At 43.1% G+C, this 21,575-nt stretch overlaps 1 protein-coding gene across 21 annotated transcripts in view; it reads right to left on the reverse strand.

The window, feature by feature from the left end:
- The window catches only part of AFG2A (AFG2 AAA ATPase homolog A), a 248,554-nt gene that overhangs the window by 226,053 nt on the left and 926 nt on the right, over nt 1-21,575 (reverse strand). For 8 of the 21 annotated variants that reach the window (XR_009757954.1, XM_061585125.1, XM_061585146.1 and 5 more), the window contains exons 1-8: nt 19,466-19,803; nt 17,864-17,988; nt 15,894-16,051; nt 11,629-11,687; nt 9,724-10,371; nt 8,015-8,144; nt 7,649-7,705; nt 1,220-1,343 (exon numbers count right to left, since the gene is read on the reverse strand). Coding sequence is in view for 20 of the 21 variants with exons in the window: in XM_061585125.1 (XP_061441109.1) it covers nt 1,220-1,343; nt 7,649-7,705; nt 8,015-8,144; nt 9,724-10,371; nt 11,629-11,687; nt 15,894-16,051; nt 17,864-17,988; nt 19,466-19,718 (1,554 nt within the window). In the remaining variant the exon portion in view is untranslated. Of the gene's footprint in view, nt 1-1,219; nt 1,344-7,648; nt 7,706-8,014; nt 8,145-9,723; nt 10,372-11,628; nt 11,688-15,893; nt 16,052-17,863; nt 17,989-19,465; nt 19,807-21,575 lie in introns of those variants that run through there. The other 13 variants (XM_061585129.1, XM_061585127.1, XM_061585131.1 and 10 more) reach the window with 5 other exon arrangements.

Raw genomic sequence — 21,575 nt, forward strand, 5'->3', positions numbered from 1 at the left:
GGATGTAGTTTTAAAATTGTTTAAATATGTGTTTTAATTGTAGATGGAAGTTTTAGTTTGTACACCGCCCAGAGAGCTTCGGCTATGGGGCGGTATAGAAATTTAATAAAATAAATAAATAAATAAATAACCAGAGGGGGAAAGGAATGAGAAAGAACGCAAGCAAGCAGCATCCTTGGCAACCCACAGAGCCGGTTCATGGGAGGCCTCAGGGTCACTACCACAAGGACTCCCCCTTCTTCCATGCTGTGTGGTGTTGGAAAGGCAGGTGGGCAAGTGAGACTGGGCAGAGGTAAGTGGTATCCTGTGTAAGCCACGGAACCAGTTCATGAGAGGTCTCAGCATCACTAGTTTGATGCTTCCCTTTTCTCCAGGCCATGGGGGAGGGCACCTGTCTGGGGCACCAATGCAGACCACCTCACCACCACCATCAAGGAAGCTTCCCTAACTCACTGCAGCAATGGAGGAGGGAGGAGGTAGTGAGCAGCAGTTCAGGCAAGCCATGGAGGAACACTCCTGACAGGCCGGTCTAAAGGGAAGTGGGAGGAGGCTTAGCCATGTCTAAAGGGGAGGGAGAAAAAGAGGGAAGGCCTAGCCAGGTCTAAACCCCACACACTAACTCATTAGACCAGCAGTGGGAAACCTTTTCTGCTCCCACACTGGTCCAACTTTGACAGGTGGGTGGGGCAGCCCTTTTGTCAATCATGTGACATCACAATTATGTCATGTGATTGACATTTGGGTTCCGTGCCCACCTGTCAAAGTTGGCTCACAGGGTGGAAGCAAAAATGGTTCCCCACCTTCCCCCCTCCCAGTTTAATCAAGTTTAATCGGGGGGGGGGGGTTTGGCAAGATCTAAGGGGAAGAGATTGTTGAAGCGTTGGGGGTGAGGTTGGCGAGCAGTGCAAGCAAGAGTGGAGCCCCTAGTAACATATATAGCAAGAGAAGGCTACAGCAAACAATATCTGACCATTCACGCTATTTATGGGACATCATCATCTTATTACAGTTACAGATGAGGTTACAGATGAGGACACAAATAAGAATTAAGTATGCCTTTTGAACCCAATCCCAGTGGAAAGAACAGGCCTTATTTCTGTAATATGGAAATGTACAATCCCATCCCCAGAGATTTCCACAGGAAGGCAAGTTGTATGAATACATATTTGTTTCCAGGTCCACCCCAGAACCAATAACTCCATCAATGTACTTTACTTACTGATCCAATGCCATCCATCAGTGTTAATAAGGAAGCTACAATTCTTTTCTCAACTTCATTCTGTGCCCCTTCTCTTTTTGGGCAGAGTGCATCTATTTCATCAATAAATATAATGGAAGGCCAACTGAAAATAAAATAATGGAAAACATGTTTTTCAATACATGTACATTAAGAATACACACACAGATAGATCTCATCACCTCACTCACCTAGACAATGAAATAATTAAATCACAGTACACCTTCAGCCAAAGGCACCCCCGTTTAACATTTCATACCTCCACCAACAAGGTAAAGCAACTCTTTTGACCAATACATCCTGATTATGAGGAAAAGTCTGAAGGGAAAGACATTTATACAGTTCTCCCTCAAAAAGTGGTACTTAACATGGACTCCCAAATGATTAAGTACCATCTAAGCCACTGATTGTGAGAAATGTTTAAAAGATAGACATTTCATGGTCTCCATGACAACCATGGGAATGTCCCAATATGCCATTGGCCCAACACATGTAACAGGGCATACTCTAGACTTCGTTTTCGCAACTAGACATGGAGATGGTGATCTGAATGTGGGGGGCCTTACATCAGTCCCTCTGTCATGGACAGATCACTGCTTGCTGAAGTTTAGACTTACAGCAGCTTTTCACCCCTGAAAGGGTGGGGGACCTATTAAGTTGGTCCGCCCCCAGAGACTAATGGATCTGGATGATTTCCAAAATGCTCTGGGAGTTTTCCAGCTGATAGGGCTGGCGCTCTGTCGAAACCCTGGTTGAACTGTGGAATACAGAAATGACCCGGGCGGTTGACATGATTGCTCCTGAGCGCCCTCTCCTGTGTAGAGCTTGTACAGCTCCATGATACCCCAGAGCTGAGAGCGATGAAAGAATATAGGAGATGGCTTGAGTGCAGATGGAGACAAACTCTTGGTGGATGCAATTACACACTGGTAAGTGCCTATGGTAAGCTGTATTTAGGGGCAGTGAGGGCAGCAAAAAATATTTTGCTGCCAATATCAAATCATCAATCTGCCGCCCAGCGGAATTCTTCAGAATTGTTCGGGGGCTATTACACGCTGGCCCCAAGGACATGGTAGAACCATCTGAGGCCCGCTGTAATGAATTTGCTAGGCACTTCCAGGATAATATATTTAGCATCCGCTAGGACTTAGACTCCAATGTTATAGCAGGTGAATCAAGCGGGGCATCCAGAGCACAGTCTTGTCCCGATTTCTTGGATGAGTTTCAGTTGAGGAGTTTTCAGTTGAGGATGAGGACATTGACACGGTGCTTGGACAGGTTTGTGCAACCACTTCTGTACTAGATCCTTGCCCTTCTTGGCTAATAAAAGCTAGCAGGGATGGAACAGCTGGCTGGGCCAGGGAGGTGATTAATGCCTCTCTGCGAGAGGGGGTGGTCCCTGGCTGCCTGAAAGAGGCGGTAGTGAGACCACTCCTGAAGAGGCCCTCCGTGGACCCAGAAAATCTTAAGAACTATAGGCCGGTGGCAAATGTTCCATTCCTGGGCAAGGTCCTGGAACAAGTTGTGGCAGGCCAGCTCCAGACACTCTTGGATGAGACCGATTATCTGGATCCATTTCAGTTGGGTTTCAGGCCTGGTTTTGGCACGGAAACATCCTTGGCCGCCCTGTATGACGACTTCTGTCGGAAGAGAGACAGGGGGAGTGTGACTCTGTTGATTCTCCTTGATCTCTCAGTGGCTTTCGATACCATTGACCATGGTATCCTTCTGGGAAGACTGACTGAGTTGGGAGTGGGAGGGACTGCATGGCGGTGGTTCCGCTCCTACTTGGCGGGTCGGCTCCAGAAGGTGGTGCTTGAGGAACATTGCTCGGCACCCTGGACTCTCCAGTATGGGGTTCCACAGGGGTCAGTTCTGTCCCCCATGCTGTTCAACATCTACATGAAACCGTTGGGTGTGGTCATCCGGAGCTTTGGAGTGCATTGCCATCAGTATGCTGATGACACGCAGCTCTGTTTCTCCTTTTCATCTTCTTCAGGTGAGGCTGTCAATGTGCTGAACCAGTGCCTGGCTACAACAATGGACTGGATGAGGGCTAATAAATAGAGGCTCAATCCAGACAAGACTGAGATGCTGCTAGTGGGTGGTTCTTCTGACAGGATGGTGAATGTCCAACCTGTCCTGGATGGGGTTGCACACTCCCTGAAGGAGCAGGTTCGTAGCTTGGGGGTTCTCCTAGAACCATCTCTGTCACTTGAGGATCAGGTAGCCTCGGTGGCACAGAGTTTCTTCTACGAACTTCGGTTGGTGGCTCAGCTACACCCCTATCTGGACAGGGATAACCTGGCTTCAGTTGTCCATGGTCTGATAACCTCCAAGTTAGATTACTGCAATGTGCTCTACGTGGGGCTGCCTTTGAAGAAGGTTCGGAAACTGCAAGTTGTGCAAAATGCAGTGGCCAGATTGGTAACAGGGACCAGACGGTTTGATCATATAAAACCGATTCTGGCCCACTTGCATTGGCTGCCTATATGTTTCCGAGCTCGATTCAAGGTGCTGGTTTTAACCTATAAAGCCTTACACAGCTTAGGACCACCATACCTGATGAAACGCCTCTCCCAACATGAACCCACCTGTACACTATGCTCAACATTAAAGGCCCTCCTCCAAGTGCCTGCTCCGATGGAAGCTGGGAGGATGGCAACAAGGGAGAGGGCCTTCTCAGTGGTGGCCCCCAAATTATGGTATGATATACCTGACGAGGTGCGCCTGGCGCCAACATTGTTATCTTTTCGGCACCAGGTCAAGACTTTCCTGTTCTCCCAGGCATTTTAGCATGCTTTTAAAAATGTGTTTTTAAATTTGTATATTTGTTTTTAACGTTTTTAATTGTTGTAAACCGCCCAGAGAGCTTCGGCTATGGGGCGGTATACAAATGCAATAAATAAATAAATAAATTTCCAAGTCTCTCTCTAGAAATAGGGGTCAAGAATTGTACCGCATATGTTACATCTGGTCAAGACACCTCCAAACCATCCAGAGCTGAAACACAAGAAGTAATTAGTCCAAGACAAGATTATGAGAATGTGAAGCGCTCAGACTTTCCTTATGACCTAATGATCAACATGTGGGACATGAATCTTACTTGACAGAGGTCATAATCCTAGCAGAGCGCCAAACCACACATGGGACACAATGGTTTGAAGGAAGAGCATTTAAGTTATTGTTAAGTATTTTTCGATGGTGTTTATTAAAAAAACCTATTTTATGTAAACTGCTTAGGGTTTTTTATTTTGCAGTCTATAATTTTTTAAAAATAAAAGCTTGTAGAAAACAAATATTTTAGTATATGCATAATAAAAACAAGCCAATATGTTCAAAAGGAGTAGGATCCAAAGTCTTTTAATTCAGCTTTGAAATTCTTAACTTTAGAGTGCAAGGATCTATCAATGGTTATTAGTCATGATGGCTATATATAGAGGCAGTATTCCTCTAAATTCCATTTTTACAGCACTTTGGAATGTTCCAAGCACTTCACATATTCTTCATATCTTGCTGTATTTTTACAACAGCCTTGTATAAATTAGGCGAGTATGATTATTCTATACTACACATGGTGGGGTTGAGGCAGAGAGAGAGCAGCTTGAGAGTGGTTCATGGCAAAATTTAATTTGGTGACTTCCTGATTTATAGCTAAGTCTCTTAGTCACTACAGTTCACTGGCTCTCACAACCTGCCATCCTAAAATTACTTCCACAGATACAATACCCACTGATCTGTGGAATAACTTCCAGGTAGACATGCACAGAATCATTGTATAAACTTTATAAATATAGATATACTGGCAAATTCAACTCTGATCTAAAAATACAAAGTGAGGTTTTTCTTTATCATGCAATTGTATAAAGAGGTTTCAGGTATTTCTCACTCCTCTAACACACAAGCCTGTAGAGTAGGTGTGGGGAATCCTTTGGCCCTCCCAATTCCTGAACTACAACTCCCATCAGACCCAGCAAGCATGGCCAGTGGTAATGGGAGTTGTAGTACAGCAACACTGAAGGTCAAAGGTTCCCCATCCTGCTATAGAGTTTACGTTTCGAATTAAAAGTCCAATTTTAAAACAGCCTTGCTGGATCAGACAAAGAGTTTATAATAGCAGCCGGACAGATACTTTGTGGTAGTCACAAATAGGGGATGAAGGCAACAACAAATCTCCCCTGTTTGATCATCTGGTGTTCAGGGTTATAATGCCTCAGAATATGATGGCTCCATTTAGATATCATGGCCAACAAACAATAGTCAGAGACGGGTTCCTCCTCCATCAGTGTGCCTAATTCTTTTTAAAGCTATCTAAATCAGTTTATTGTTTATTTATTATTAGATTTATATCCCGCCCTTCCTCCCAGGGCAGCAAACAAAAGCACTAAAAACACTTCAAAACATCATCAAAACAGACTTTAAAATATATTAAAACAAAACAACTTTAAAAACATTTATAAAAAGCTTTAAAAGCATATTTTTTATAAAGAAAGGTTTAATATTTATTTATTATTATTATTATTTTATTAAATTTATTAGTCGCCCATCTGACTGGTTGTCCAGCCACTCTGGGCGATGCACAACATATTAAAAACATATTAAAAAGCAATTCCAACACAGACACAGACTGGGATAAGGTCTCAACTTAAAAGGCTTGTTGAAAGAGGAAGGTCTTCAGTAGGCGCTGAAAACATAACAAAGATGGAGCCTGTCTAATATTTAAGGGGAGAGAATTCCACAGGGTAGGTGCCACTACACTAAAGGTCTGTTTCCTATGTTGTGCAGAATGGACCTCCTGATAAGATGGTATCTACAGGAGGCCCTCACCTGCAGAGCACAGTGATCGACTGGGTATATAATGGATAAGACGGTCTTTCAGGTATCCTGGTCCCAAGCTGTATAGGGTTTTGTACACCAAAACTAGAACCTTGAACTTGGCCTGGTAGCTAATGGGCACCCAGTGCAATTCTTTCAGCATCAGGGTGACATGTTGGCGATACCCTGCCCCAGTGAGCAGTCTCACTGCTGCATTTTGCACCAGCTGCAGCTTCCAAACCAACCTCAGGGGCAGCCCCACATGGAGCACAATACAGTGATCCAGCTTGGAGGTTACCAGTACATGGGCAACAGTGGTCAAGCTATCCTGGTCCAGAAACAGCCGCAGCTGTCTTACCACTCGAAGCTGGTAAAAGGCACTCCTAGCCACGGAGGTCACTTGGGCCTCTAGTGACAAAGATGGATCCAGGAGCACCCCCAGACTACAAACCTGCTCTTTCAGAGGGAGAACGACCCCATCCAAACCAGGCAACTGACCAATTATCCAAACTCGGGAACCAACAACCCACAGTACCTCCGACCTGCTATGATTCAGACTCAAGTGTATCAGCCCACCACCGAGTCCAGGCAGCAGACCAGGGCTTGCACGGCCTCTCCCGATTCAGATGTTACGGAGAAAGAGCTGGGTGTCATCAGCATACAGTGATTCAGCTTGGAGGTTACCAGTACATGGGCAACAGTGGTCAAGCTATCCTGGTCCAGAAACAGCCGCAGCTGTCTTATCAGCCGAAGCTGGTAAAAGGCACTCCTAGCCACTGAGATCACCTGGGCCTCTAGTGACAAAAATGGATCCAGTAGCACCCCAGGCTATGGACCTGCTCTTTCAGAGGGAGTACGATCCCATCCAAATCAGGCAACTGAACAATTATCCTATCTCGGGAACCACCAACCACAACATCTCCATCTTGCTAGGATTCAGACTCAGTTTATTGGCCTCATCCAGCCCACCACCGAATCCAGGCAGCGATCCAGGGCTTGCATGGCCTCTCTCCGTCACCATTATCATTGGCAGCAAATTATGATAGTTAGCTCTGCATCCTGGGAAATACTTGCTGTAGTCGATGCTGAACCATACTACTAAAAGATGTACTAACAGACGCCAACTTGAATGGCTTTAAAAGAGGATTAGACAAATTCATGGAGGATAAGGCTATCAACAGCTACTAGCCATAATGGCTATGTACTACCTCCAGTATCAGAGGCAGTATGTGAATACCAGTTGCAGGGATGAAAAAGGGCGGGGGGACTGCTATTGTGCTCATGTCCTGCTTGTGGGCTTCCCACAGTTCTCTGGTTGCCCACAGTGAGAACAGGATGTTGAATCAGATGCGCCTTTGGTCCAACCCAGCAGGGATCTTCTTATGTTCCTAGTACACATCAATTTCCCATCTATTACAAGAACAGACAAAACATTAACCTTCTCTTCGCACTACTCAAAACTTTTATAACCTTCTATGAATTCACAGGCTGCAAGGGGGACTCTGGGGCTTGAACCAGGAATCTTATGTCCTGGGCTTGGGACCTAACCACTGAACCATTTGAAATAATAACTCCCCCCAAAGGGCACAAGCATACCGTAAGGAGGCTTCAGCAAATATCTGTCGCAACCTGGCTTCGCTCTCTCCATAAAACCTGCAACAAAATCAAAAACCATTTAGCAACAAACTTCTAGCCATTTACAAAAAGTTTGTTTTATCCATGCAGTTCTCCACATGTGCACGTATACTTAATTGCTGTACAAACTTTTTCATATAAACAGACCATCCATCATTCCTTCACTTCTATTTGCAGATGTAAAAGTGACCTATTTTCCAGACAGAAGTCAAAACACACACTATAACTAAATTTGTTCCTTGTTTTGTTTTAACAGGTACAAATAGCAACTGTAGTTGGAAGGCACAGAAAAAACATAGCTGAGATAAATAAATTACGAAGACTTACTTGCTTATTATTTCTGGGCCGTTAATAACGGAGATGTGAGCTCCAACCTCATTTGCAATTGCTCTGGCTATCAGCGTCTTCCCTGTACCTGGAGGACCGTACAGCAGCACCCCTCGTGGAGGTGGGATTCCTTTAATGAGTCAAAGATAAAGAAATCAGGAACAATTGATTTGTGTACTAACAAAAAACATTTCATGGACTTGCAGGGATTTTAACATTAATGATGATGCAACTACTCCTACAGTGACAATTCAAATGACTCTGATAAAATATGATTAAATTTACATGAAGACAGTATTTTTGCAATGGAATTTCCCAAACCTGCAATATTTCCAAATAAACATGTCAATATTTTGTTAACAACAATTTTAACAATAGCTGTACATTTGTGTTTTAAAAAATCATAAACTTTTAAAAGACTAATAAAATATTAATTCAATGTCTACATTATTTCATCATTAGATGTACTAGCAACACAGTACATCTAATAGCTAAGTTAAGAGTTCTACAGCTGCAGTTGTAAACACAGTTAAGGAATAAGCTCCACTGAAAACAGTGAGACTTAAACATGAATAAAACTGCACCGCATGGCTACAATCTTATGCACACTTACCTATGAATAATTCCCACTGAACTCAATGGGACAGACTTCTAAGTGAACATGGATATATGACTGTATTGCAAATGCTTTAAAGCATTGTAAGCTTCCAGCACAACCCAAAGTTCAGCACTTCACAGTCTCATTATTTTCCATGAGTTGGAGTCACACACATTTAATTCTTCTGCTGAGATTTACAGCACAGTTCTAATCATTCTACTCAGAACAAACAACTATTTAGTCTAGGTCTTACTCTCTGGTAAGTGGGATTGGGATTGCAGTCAAAAACAGCTTAAAAGTACCTGGATTTTTCTGTCTACTAACTCATAGAAATTAGAAAGATAATCACAAGGGGAAATCTCTCTTGCACACACAGGCACACTATTATGGCAACACATTTCTTTGAAATAAAATAGTGAATACATTTCAGTATCTTAGTTATTTTGTGAGATCAGGATTGCAGTGCACCTTCCATTATGTTTTACTTGTGTTCCAATAGTTTTCAGTAATAAACACTATCTCTAGTAACTTGAATAATTTTGTATTTAGCAACATTGTAAGCCAACATTTATCTGTAGGCATAAAGTACAGATCATTGCACTGTATCCAGACATTTCATCATCAAAAGGCAGCTTGCACAATATTTGCATTCAACCCTTTGCATTCCTCGAAAAGCTTCTCTTCACACTCTAGTCTCCCGCATCATATAGAGGATGCAATGGGGAGTAGTGGTCAGGAAACCTTTGTTGTGTGAACTGTCTTCTGTTCATGCAAAGTCTTGAAATAGATGCACTGCAATCCTGATCTCACAAAATAACTAAGATACTGAAATGTATTCACTATTTTATTTCAAAGAAATGTGTTGCCATCCACACAGCCAAACACATTCTTAAGCCAAAGAATAAGCACTCTGCAAAATCCTGAATAAATTATCCCATTACCTTGCATGCCTGAAAATGTGTAAAAAAGGCAAGTAAAATCAAATACAGGAAACACCAAAAATCTATCATGAGGGCAGAAAGTGCATGTACTTATACACTATTTGCAAAGAAAAAGTAAGTGAATACAGAAGAGTAATTTATAACAGAGAACCACTTCATAGATATCGTACCATAACTTCTAAACAGGTCAGGCTGCTTCAGGGGAAGCTCAATCACTTCTCTTATGGTTTTTAGCTGGTTATTGAGTCCACCTATTGAATCATAAGTAATCTTTGGTTCTTGATTACATTCTTCCGTTACTTTAGTTCGAGATTCAATGAAGCTGATCCTAGTTCTTGAAGAAATGAAGTAAAATGTCTCAGAGCTCAGTGATACTCCTGTTTTATTAGTCTGCAGTAATCCATCAGCAAAGCAGTCCTCACTGCCTTTTAACTCAGATGATTCAGAGTGAGGAATGGAACCTGCAACATGGTCACCAAATAAAACTGTCTCTGTCGGACCAAGACTTTGTTCATCACCCATCACAGCATCTACAGAAGCATTAACTGATATGCTGTGATCCACCTGCTTACATGGAGTACTGGTAGACATTCTTCCTTGATTGTCTTCAATGATCAGTTTGTCAAGTTGTGTAGGTAAATCAAAATCAGTAGTATCAGAAGCTTCAAGCAACAATTTCTGTTCTGGCTTAAAAATGGAGCTGTCTTGCATTTTCAGCAGAACCCCATCTGTTCCTTTCACTTTTGTAACTATCAGGTTGCAAGATCGGCCATAGAAAGTGATTTGCAGGAGATTGCCTGGTAAAACCACCTTTCCATCTGTAAGAAATGAAACAGGGGATTTAAAAAATTTAATCAATTTTTCCAGTGGTTCCTGTTCAACATATGTGTAAATGGCTCATTCTACTCACTGAAGGGACAGAAAGTTAGCAGAGGCTCCCACTGGAGAAAGAGGAGGGATTATTTTCACCAATTCCCCCTTCCCCCTGCAGCCATCAGCACCATCACCTGCCTTATCCTGAAATGTCGACTCTCCAGAACAGCTTTTTGAGAGCTACAAGGGAAACTACTGAACATTGCCTTTCCCCTACTTTCAGCAGGAGTATCCTGTGGGCAGAGTTCCGCCTACGGATAGTCTAGATCCGTGTCTTAACCTTGGCAAATACAAAAATAGAGGAACTCAGAGTGTGAAATTTCAAATCCACTGAATTCTCCCATAGTTACATATTAGCATTAAACCAGTTATATATTATGTATTGGCTCTTTGAAGAACCCATCCTTACATACAGAATGTGACACATGCTAGGTGACAATGGGGAAGAAAAAAGGCAATGCAGTATTTTCTGTAAGTATTTATTATTATAACCTTTAGCACAGAGGGTGGTTTCACACTGCACTTTATTCCATTATTCTAACGATTTCTTACCTGCTAATTTGGCATTATATTTGAGCTTTCACATGACATACCGGGTAGCTCCGGAATTCTGGTGGAATATAGTGCAAGTATAGCGCTAATTTCCGCAATAAATGATACCAGAAATAATCCGTTAGCAAGGCTGGGAACCGGGAAGATTGCGGGAGTGTTTCGCTAGCTGCTGCTGCTCATGTAAAAGGCATCCCAGCATGCAGTGCATTCCCGCCCTTTAGTCGCGCAGGGTTTTGGGGTTTTTTTGCCTGACAGATAGCAGATAGCAGCAGCATTTCACACACACACCCCTCTTGATACAACTAAAACAATTTAAAAAGTCAGATCCTAAAGGGAGAGGGGCTTGCATGGCGACAGGACAAGTTCTTAGATGACCTACACAGTGGGGAACAGTGTGCATGGGTGAGGGACGAAAACAAGTCATGTGAAAAACAGTTGCGTGAAATGCCGCTATATCAGCTGAAAAAGCTGCTGTTCCATAACGCAAGAGGTACTGCAGAGTGAAAGGGATTTTAGAAATCAGGACAGAAGCACTACCTTTTTAATCCACTACACTAGGGTTATTAGCACCATGTTTGAAAGCAGCCAGAGTGTACTATTTAATGTTCATTAAGCACATAGCACACAAAGAAACAGATTATATCTCATACCTAGATTTCGTAAGAGACTGGAACACAGCTCTTCAGGATTAAGACTGGCATCTACGCTCCTGGGAATGTGAAAAAATACAACATGGAACTGTATTAATTACATTAATAACCACTGAATAGAATGTTATTGCTAACATAAGTTTATTTCAAGAATAAGCATGTGCAACCTAGTATAAGATGCTAGCAGAACAATCCTATGCATATTTACTCAGAAGAAAGTCCCACTGAGTTCAATGGGACTTACTTCCAGGTCAGCAGGAATAGGATTGCAGTTTAAGTAAATCTTCTGTTTCCATTATGCTAAAAAAAAAATATTGACAATTATACTGATTTCCCTTTTACAGCACATAGGAAATGGTGGTCGCAAACATATTTGGGGGGGTCCAGCTGCCAACTTTCTACATTCTGACTGCATGACTGGACTTAGTGATGTCAAAAATGTGGTACTGTAATAAGAGAGGTGCAAGGTTGCATGGCATTTGTGCAGCGAGGCCACCACAATGCAGCATTTCAGCCTGATTAACTCCCTTGTGTCAGCTATTAAGAGAGTCACCACACACCCTATGGATGTCAGGTATGCTAAATCAGTAAGCCCAACTCTAAAAATCTTCCTTCAGGAAATACCCTTTGGCCCAGTTTGCACACAGACCGTGGTTTATCACACACAAGTGCTTTGCTCCTACCCCACTCCTGATTGTGTTGTGTGGGGGAGGAAACAAGCCAGAGCATATCTTGTTGTGGAGTGCAAACTCAGGCTTGTGTTTTGTTTCCCTCACACAAACTATGAGTGGTGAGCCAAGAACAAACCTTGCTTCTGCTCATGGATTGCTTGGAATGAAACAAACCATGAGCCCAGGTTCACACGTCACAAGTCACACTCTGGCTTGCTTCCTTTCCCAAACAACACGATAAAGAAGGGAGGGAAGAGTGACACACTTGTGTGCATTAAACCATGGTTTATTTTAAACACTGGTTTCACATTACATATGAACCAACTCTTCGTGATATACAAATTATGTGGATGAAATTACAATCAGCAGGGGGTGCTCTGAACTTAGTTACAAAAACCATTTTCCAAACTTCTCTATTGAGGAAAAATAGCTTAACTGCTTTGGAAGTTCAGGATAAATTCCAAGCAAGCTTATAATTTAATTACTTAAATCTTGCCATCATTTACATATGTAACTTCATCCTTCCCTGACATCTCAGTCAGCACAGTACTTCGAACACTATCTTCTGCGTGCACTTTCTGTGCACTTCCAAGCCAGCATCGGAATTTATATTTCGTTATTTCATCTGTTCCCAACAATCACAGTACATATTTTCAATTCTCTGCTTCCTAGCTAGTCAGTATGTCCTGCTGACAGAATAAAACCCATTTTCAGCTTGGAACCGTGCAGCCAGAGACATAACTGAGAGCATCGCTCAGTCTGTAGATAACTAAATCATTCACCTCCATATCCTCCTATCTTGTTCTTTAGAAAGTTAACCTTAAACTGTATAGTTATCTGAGTAGTGGGGTGGGGTCACCACATGCTATTTTGGGGGCATGGCATCCTTCCCCCCATATCCATCCTACTACTTTTTGAAGTCAGGACCCATAGTTCCTCTCAAATGAGGGGTTGTTAGAGCAGAAAGTGGGATTACATCTGATCTCAGCAGTGCATCTAAATAGAAAACCTTAGACCATTATGACAGCTCCTAAGGGCAAAAAAGGCTATGCTCCAAGCATCACACAGGCAGCTACCCTTTACAGCAGGAACAGCCAATGTGGTATCCTCCAGATGTTGCTGGACTACAGCTCCCATCATCCCTGATCGTTGGCCAGGCTGGTTGGGGCTGATGCGAGTTGTAGTCCGATCGCATCCAGAGCACACCACATTAGCTAACCCTGCTTTACTACATAAGGGCCTGCTGGATCAGGCCATTGGCCCATCTAGTCCAGCATCCTGTTCTCACAGTTACTCATGGGAAGCATGCATGCAGAACTTGAGTGCAAAGAGCACTCTCTCCTCCTGCAATTTCCAGTAACTGGTATTTGGAAACATACTGCCTCCAACTATGGAAGCAGAGTGTAGCCATTGTGGCTAGTTGCCATCAATTGCGCCTCCATGAATTTGTTTAAATCCAAGTCGGTGGCCATCACCACCTCGTGGGAGTTAATTCCATAGTTTAACTATGCAGTGTGTGAATAAGGACTTTCTTTTGTCTGTCCTGAATCTTCCAACATTTAACTTCATTGGATGTCTACAAGTTCTAGTGTTATGAGAAAGGGAGAGAAACTTTTCACTATCCAGTCTCTCCATGCCATGCATAATTTCACATACTTCATAGAATCATAGAATAGTAGAGTTAGAAGGGGCCTTTAAGGCCATCAAGTCCAACCCCCTGTGCAATGCAGGAATCCAAATCAAAGCATTCCTGACAGATGGCTGTCCAGCTGCCTCGTGAATGCCTCCAGTGTCGGAGAGCCCACTACTTCTCTAGGTAATTGATTCCATTGTTGTATGGCTCCAACAGTTAGGAAGTTTTTTCCTGATGTTCAGTCGAAATCTGTTTTCCTGCAATTTGAGCCCATTATTCCGTGTCCTGCACTCTGGGACGACCGAGAAGAGATCCCGGTCCTCCTCTTCTATCATACTTCTATCATATCACCTCTTACTCGCCTTTTCTCTAAACTAAAAAGCTCCAAGTGCTGCAAACCTTTACTTATAGGGGAGTCACTCCATCCACTTGATCATTTCGGTTGCCCTTTTCTGAACCTTTTCCAGATCAACAATATCCTTTTTGAGGAGAGGTGGTGAGAACTATATACAGTATTCCAAATATGGCCACACCATAGATTTAGATAACAGCATTAGGATATTGGCAGTTTTATTTTCAGTACCTTTCCTAATGATCCCTTCAATGGAATTTGCCTTTTTCACAGCTGACACACACTGGGGTTGACATCTTTATTCACTGCGATCCCAAGGTCTAGCTCCTGGTCGGTCACCATCAGTTCAGAGCCGATGACCGTATATGTGAAATTAAGTTTTTTTGTTCCAGTATGCATACCTTTACACCTGTTTACATTTAATTGCATTAGCCCTTTTTCCCACCCATTCATTCAGTTTGGAAAGGTCCTTTTGGAGCTCTTCGCAATCCTTTTTTGTTTTAACAATCCTGAACAATTCAGTATCATTAGCAAACGTGGCCATCTCACTGTTCACCCCTACCTCTAGATCATTTATGAACAAGTTAAAAAGCACAGGTATCAATCATTGGGGGACTCCACAACTTACTTAGGAGTCTTTGGTGAGGTACCTTGTTGAAAGCTTTTTGAAAGAGCAAGTATGCTATGTCTACTGGATCACCTCTATCTATATGCTTGTTGACAATCGCAAAGAACTCTAATAAGTTAGTAAGATAGGACTTACCCTTGTAGAAGCCATGCTGGTTCCAATTCAGCAAGGCTTGCTCCTCTATATGCTATCTTTACCTTTAACAATATTTTCTAGCAGTTTTCCCAGGACAGGCATTAAGCTAACTGGCCTGTAATTTCCAGGATCTCCTCCGGATCCCTTTTTAAAAATTGGTGTTACATTGGCCACTTCCCAATTCTTAGGTATAGAGGCAGATCTCAGGAACAAGTTACGAATTTTTGTTAGAAGATCAACAATTCTCACATTTGAGTTCTTTGAGAACTCTGAGGTGGATGTCATCTGGACCCAGTGATTTGACAGTTTATATTTGGTCTATTAAGCCTAGAACTTCATCTCTTGTCACCGCTATCTGCTTCAGTTCCTCAGACACCCTTTCCGCGAAAGTTAAGTCAGGCACAAGGATCTGCCTTATATCCTCCACTGTAAAGACAGATGCAAATAATTCATTTAGGTTCTCTGCAATCTCCTTATCCTGCTTTAGCATGCCTTTGACTCCCTCGTCATCCAAGGATCCAATAGTCTCCCTAGACGGTCTCCTGCTCTGAATGTATTTAAATAATTTTTTGTTGGTGGTTTTTATGTTTTAGCAATGTACTGCTCAGATTCTTTTTTAGCATCCCTTATTGTCTAATTTTATACTACATTTTATAGTACACGCTAAAATTTGATAGACCTACTGCATGCGATATTACAGCTTCAGTATGGAGAAAATGAAGGTCCTCAAAATTATCTTTCATGATTTCACAGTGCTTACAGGTCACAAAATGCTATCCTTACTAAAATAGGTCTGTATCTTGGTCATTGGGAGATGGCAGAAAAATGCCCTTATTACCAACATACCTCAGCTTTATGCATATTTCCTCTGCCTGCACAAGAGCACCAGTCACAGGCTCAGCGATGACTGCTTCACCAAATCCCACTTTCAGATTTTTCTGTGTAATTCCGCTTAAGCCAATTTTTCCACCAGGGAAACCTGCAACAGGCCATGCAGTACAAACCTATCAAAAATACCAACACACACAAAAGCAGCAATTAGCGTATCTTAAACTACCCCTCCTAGGAAAAACAAAAACATCCACATTATTGGTCAAGTTTGATGTGGGCTCGCCATTGCTGATGCTCAACCCGCAGAGGAAAGACTCAGTCCTCAAGTCTGGAGGATCACCATTAAGCACACACTCAGGAGGGCCAAACGCACTGTTTGCAAACAGAAGTAAGGTTTTTCCCTACTATATTCATTTAACTTCCTACTCTTGCCAGAAGTCTAGAAGGGAGCACTCTGCATAACATCCTTTCCCAGTAATTTTTTCTAATGAGAGAAATGTGGGAGAAGATGAAAAGGCAGAAGTGTGTTGCATGTTATATTCTGGGTTTCTATCTTTGGTTACATGTGGGACCTCTTGAGCCAGAAGTAGCATGGTAGCACCCTTTGTATGCAAACTGCTCACTGTCACCAGTTTTTGATGAGCTGAAAACTCAGAAACAGAACTGCATTTTGGGGGGCAACAGCCACCGCTCAGTGGTAGAGGATCAACTGTGCATGCAGAAGGTCCCAGGTTTAATCTCCAGGTAGGGCTGGGAGAGAAGCAGAAGGCCTAGTTTGGCTAAGCCAAAGATTAGCATGGCTTGAAAGCAGAAACGGCAGGGACACAACATGCTAAAGGGAAGGAAGGAGATTTGAGAAATATTCTGTGAAAATACAGAATTGAAGGGTTGAGGTGGATGAGCCGTAGCTCAGTGGTAGGTACAGCATCTGCTGTGCATGCAGAAGGTCCCAGGTTCAATCCACTGCCAGCCAGCAAAGACAATACTAGGTGAAATGGGCCAACATCGCTATGTTCCTAAAGGCAGTGTGAATATTTCATTCTGGGTGCACTGGGAAGTTGCAGAAAGGCCACAACACTTCCCAGAAATTGCTGGGCAGATTGTGGGTTCTATCACATCTTCCCTTCCTCCCCTCCTTGTATCACCATCACCTTCCACAAGCTTCAGGAAAACCCAGCACTAGAGATAACAGCTTTTTTGGCTCTAGTACAGGGACAGGCAGAAAGTAGACTGGGATCCATTGACAGATCTCTAGTGATTTGCAATAGACCCCTGCTTATTTAACAGCAGCAGCAACAAGAAAAAGGTGCCCACGCCCTTTCTTTCTTCTGTATTAGGCTGCCGAGACAAAAAAGCTTGTGGAAGAAACCAAGAGTAGATTTTTGTGTGACAGGACTGGGACAGGAGTTCAGTTCTGTCCTAAAAACAAATTCCTTGGCTGAGCATGTGCTTAGAGGCAACCTGTACCTTAATTCAGTAATATGTCTCCCTGCTCCCCCCACACCCATTTTGCACCTGGCTCCAGATGGCAGACTTCAAATGACTGCTCTAACTGCCCGTTTACATCCCTGCCCTTCCCAAAAGCCTTCTTCTTCTAAGGAGTTCCATGTGCTCTTTGCAATGTGGTAACTTCCCACATGCGATTTCTATCCTAGGACTATTTCTTTCTTTATTAAATTAATATCCCACCCTTCCTCCCAGTAAGCTTCAATTGAAGAGAGAAAATATGACATGATGGATCTTTTTTAAATGCGATCATCCACCTGAGTTCTGAGTACCTATCACTTGTTTAAAAGCAATACTAGAATATTCTCTCTAAACATAAAACTAATGCATTAGCTAGCCCTTTCCCTAGAAATCTCAAGGAAGGGCTGTACCATGTCAGACAATGCAGTTTTGAATTGCCTCTAACTGATTTAGCAAGTATACAATCATTCTTCCACCACCACCCTACACAAATGATTGAATACAAAAAGAATCATCACCTCTTGTTTTCCATTTTTACTGGTAAGCAACACTGGTCGCCCTATGCATATATTTGCCAATTTCATGTTGCTGAGTGCCAGCTGCACAAGAGATCTTCTGTATATTTTGGGGACTTTGTCCTCTGCTAAAATTAAAGAGGAAGAAAAAATGTGTACAGTGATTTATCATTTGTTCAAGTCAGAATTTTTAGCAATAAAATCTCTGGGGGGTTTTCAGGAAGAACATCCAATATAAACAGCAGAATGTGTTGTCACAGAAATTCATGTGACTAATTTAGTATCAGAAGCCGTGTACATTCTTGGCCCTCACAATCAACTACAACAAAACATGATAGTGCAAAACATGTAAGTAATTATTCATACAAACAATCATTATATAAAGTAAGCAACCACAGAAACTCTAGGAGGACACAATGCTAACAGTTTCTATGCAGTGCACAGGGAAGGGTTTTACTACAGATGCTCGCTATGAACAGATCTTGGCTGCATTTTCACAAATGCAACCAGAGTAGGAGTAGACATGTGTAGAGTTATTAACTACAAGGCCAAAGTCTCTGTAGTAGGCAGAGGGATCCTGGGAAGAGAAAGAGTGGGCCCTTTCTCTGCAATGTTCTCACAGGCCAAGAGCTCAGAGAGTAGGGATGTGCATACAATTTAAAGAGGAGTGTGATGTCATGGTTAGAGTTTCATATTAAGACTGAGGAAACCAAAGTTCAAATCACCACTCGACCTTGAACTTGCTGGGTGAGTTTCAGACCATGCACAAACTCTTAGCCTAATGCACCTCACAGGGATTGTTGTGAAGTTAAAGATGAGAGGGGGGAGGTTTTTAAGCAGCCTCCAGGTCTTGGAGTAAAAGCAAGACATAACTAAAATAAACAAACAAATAAATAAGTCTCTTCTGCTCTTGTCTGTTCTGAGCCACTTTATTAAGTTACCAAACTCTTGCAAAGAAAGCAAACAAGCCTGCATATACAACCAGTAGCATAAGTCGTAATCGATTTGAAGGCACATAACAACACACATCTAACATGCATCGGCAGGGGAACCAAAGCCAATAATGGCTTGCCAGATGATGGTGCCAAAAGAAACCTGCATGTCACGCTATCACAGGTTGCAGTCTGTACACCTGTGTTAGAAGGCAGTCCCTAGCACAGGAATTTCAAAGAATTTCACTGCATTGAAGTAACGGAGTTCTGCTTCCCCATTAAACAACATAAGGATCGCGGACAAGGCTGCAACGCACAGAGTTGGAGAGCCGGCGGTGAGACAGCAACTGAAGTAATGGACCTAGACTGGGGATACGCAGGTTTAACTTCCATTAAGCTCACTGATCCACCCCAGGCTAGTCACACTCTCCCAGCCTGATCTATCTCACAGGGCTGTTGCGAACATGAACGGGAAAGGGCACCACGTACGCAATCTGCAATTCCTTAAAAGAAGGGCGAGGTAAAAAATGAAATCCATTGGTCACGCGACTAATCAAGTGTCAGCAGACTGATTCAGACACATGTCCGGGTTCTGAGAAAAAGGGGTCTCAGGTGAGTCCCCAAGAGAGCGGAACCCCCCTGCAAGCCGAGAGGCTCGCTACTCCCATCCTACCTTTGTCCAGAAATTCTGCAACAGCCAAACTCAGCCTAGCGGGAACCCCCGGAGGAGCCTCCCTCAAGGCAAGCAGGGCAGCGCCCTCGGGGGAAGGCCGCCCCTTGCTTTTCCTTCTGGAAGAAGACATCGCGGCAGGCAGGAGAAACGGGTCAGGCTCCAGCGAGACCGCCCACGTGCCCGACCCACAGGAACGTCTTCCTCGTCCGAGGGAAACGTTCTGGAGGCGCCCAAAGAGACACGGTTGTAACATAGCGGACCGCTCCACACAGCCTTCACTTCCGGATCCGAATGCAATACTTGGTCCCCTCCATATGCGGGGCAGAAATGGTGGAAACATCAGAATCCGTATTAAAAGCTCAAAGCAAAACAAGAAAGGTCTGTTTCTTCGCACTGCTTCGAAATAATCATGCCGTGTAACCATTAAAAACGGAGTTTTTAAAGAAGCAAATTAAAGACGTTACTCCTCCCTGCCTCCCCCCCACGCTCCGAGTGGGCATCACATCTTTTATGATCTGTAATCGGGGGCCGCAAGCCTCTATGAAACAACAGATACTGAATCCTCCCAGCGCTACCCCTCACAGAGCCACCTTAAAGGAAGCGGTCCAGCTCCCCTTTCATCTCCGCTGCAGCCAAGCATCTCAGAGTTAAGATAAAATCATCAGGGTGGCAGAAACAAAAAAAGGGATTCCAAAGATTATCATACTTTGGAGTTGGACACATAATGAGAAGACATGATTCACTAGAAAAGACAATAATGCGGGGGGGGGGAGGGAGTAGAAAAAGAGGAAGGCCGAACAAGAGATGGATTGATTCCATAAAGGAAGCCATAGGCCTGAACTTACAAGATCTGAACAGAGTGGTTCATGACAGATGCTATTGAAGGTCACTGATTCATAGGGGTGCCATAAGTCGCAGTCGACTTGAAGGCACATAATAACAACAAAGAGTTCCAAAACCAAAAGGTTCTCTGCCGCCTGGGTGAATGAGCAATGAAATGACAAACGCAACTCAATGAAAAGAGGGGTGGGCACAATAGAGATGAAGAAAAATATGCACAGAGTGAAGAATATGGATACATATATGTTTTTCTCCCTCTTAGGATAACAGATTAGTAGAATTGGAAGGGACCTATAAGGCCATTGAGTCCAACCCCCTCCTCAATGCAGGAATCCAAGTTAAAACATATCTAACAGGTGCTTGTCCAGCTGCCTCTTGAATGCCTCCAGTGTTGGAGAGCCCATCATTATTCATATTAGGAAATGAGATCATGCAATGAAGGTGAACAGATGAAAATTGAGAACAGACAATAGAAAGTATTTCACCCCAAGATGTAATAATGACCACCAGCTTGCACACCTTTAACAGGGAATTAGACCAATTCATGGAGGCGGCTTCTACTAGCCCTGGTTGTTGCATATGAAAAAGGCCTGTTAGGCTCATGTCCTGCTTATGAGCTTGCCAGAGGCACCTGGTAGCACTGGTGGGTCACTGTGAGGAACAGAATTCTGGACTGCACAAGCCTTTAGTTTGGTCCAGCAGGACTTCTTGTCAAATTCATAATAAGTCTACCCAAAACTTCCAGTACTTCATTGAAAGCCAACATTGGCCATGATGTTCTCAGACATCCAGCTTACATTTGGCTAATTTTCCACTGTAACATCTCACCATGGTGATGCCAAAGTCTAAACAAAACCGCACTCGGCACCCAGAGACTCATGCCCAACCATGGGTTTCCATTTTTTCATGCCCAACCGTGGGTTGCAATTTTACTGGAACCTGTGTGTCTCTTTAATCCCTCCCCCCCCCCCCCCGGTATATGGATTTCATGTTCTACATTGAAACTCTATGTCACTAGTTTGGCTTGTCTGAGTGGCAACCGAGTTCAATGCAATACCGGGAATTGTCATTCAGATCTGCGTTAGGACTAAGGAATTCACTCTTGCTCCACGTTCCCTAAAGAAGATATGAGAATCACAATGCAGTCAATGCCATCACTTCTGATGTAGGAGTGAATTGGGTTTTCACTTTAATTTCCAATGCAAATATCTAAAAATCAGGATCAATTGCTGATGCTGTTAGTTTAGGCCGCAATCCTAAAACTACTTAC

Source organism: Rhineura floridana, chromosome 9 (genome assembly GCF_030035675.1).
Source record: "Rhineura floridana isolate rRhiFlo1 chromosome 9, rRhiFlo1.hap2, whole genome shotgun sequence".
NCBI lineage: Eukaryota > Metazoa > Chordata > Lepidosauria > Squamata > Rhineuridae > Rhineura > Rhineura floridana.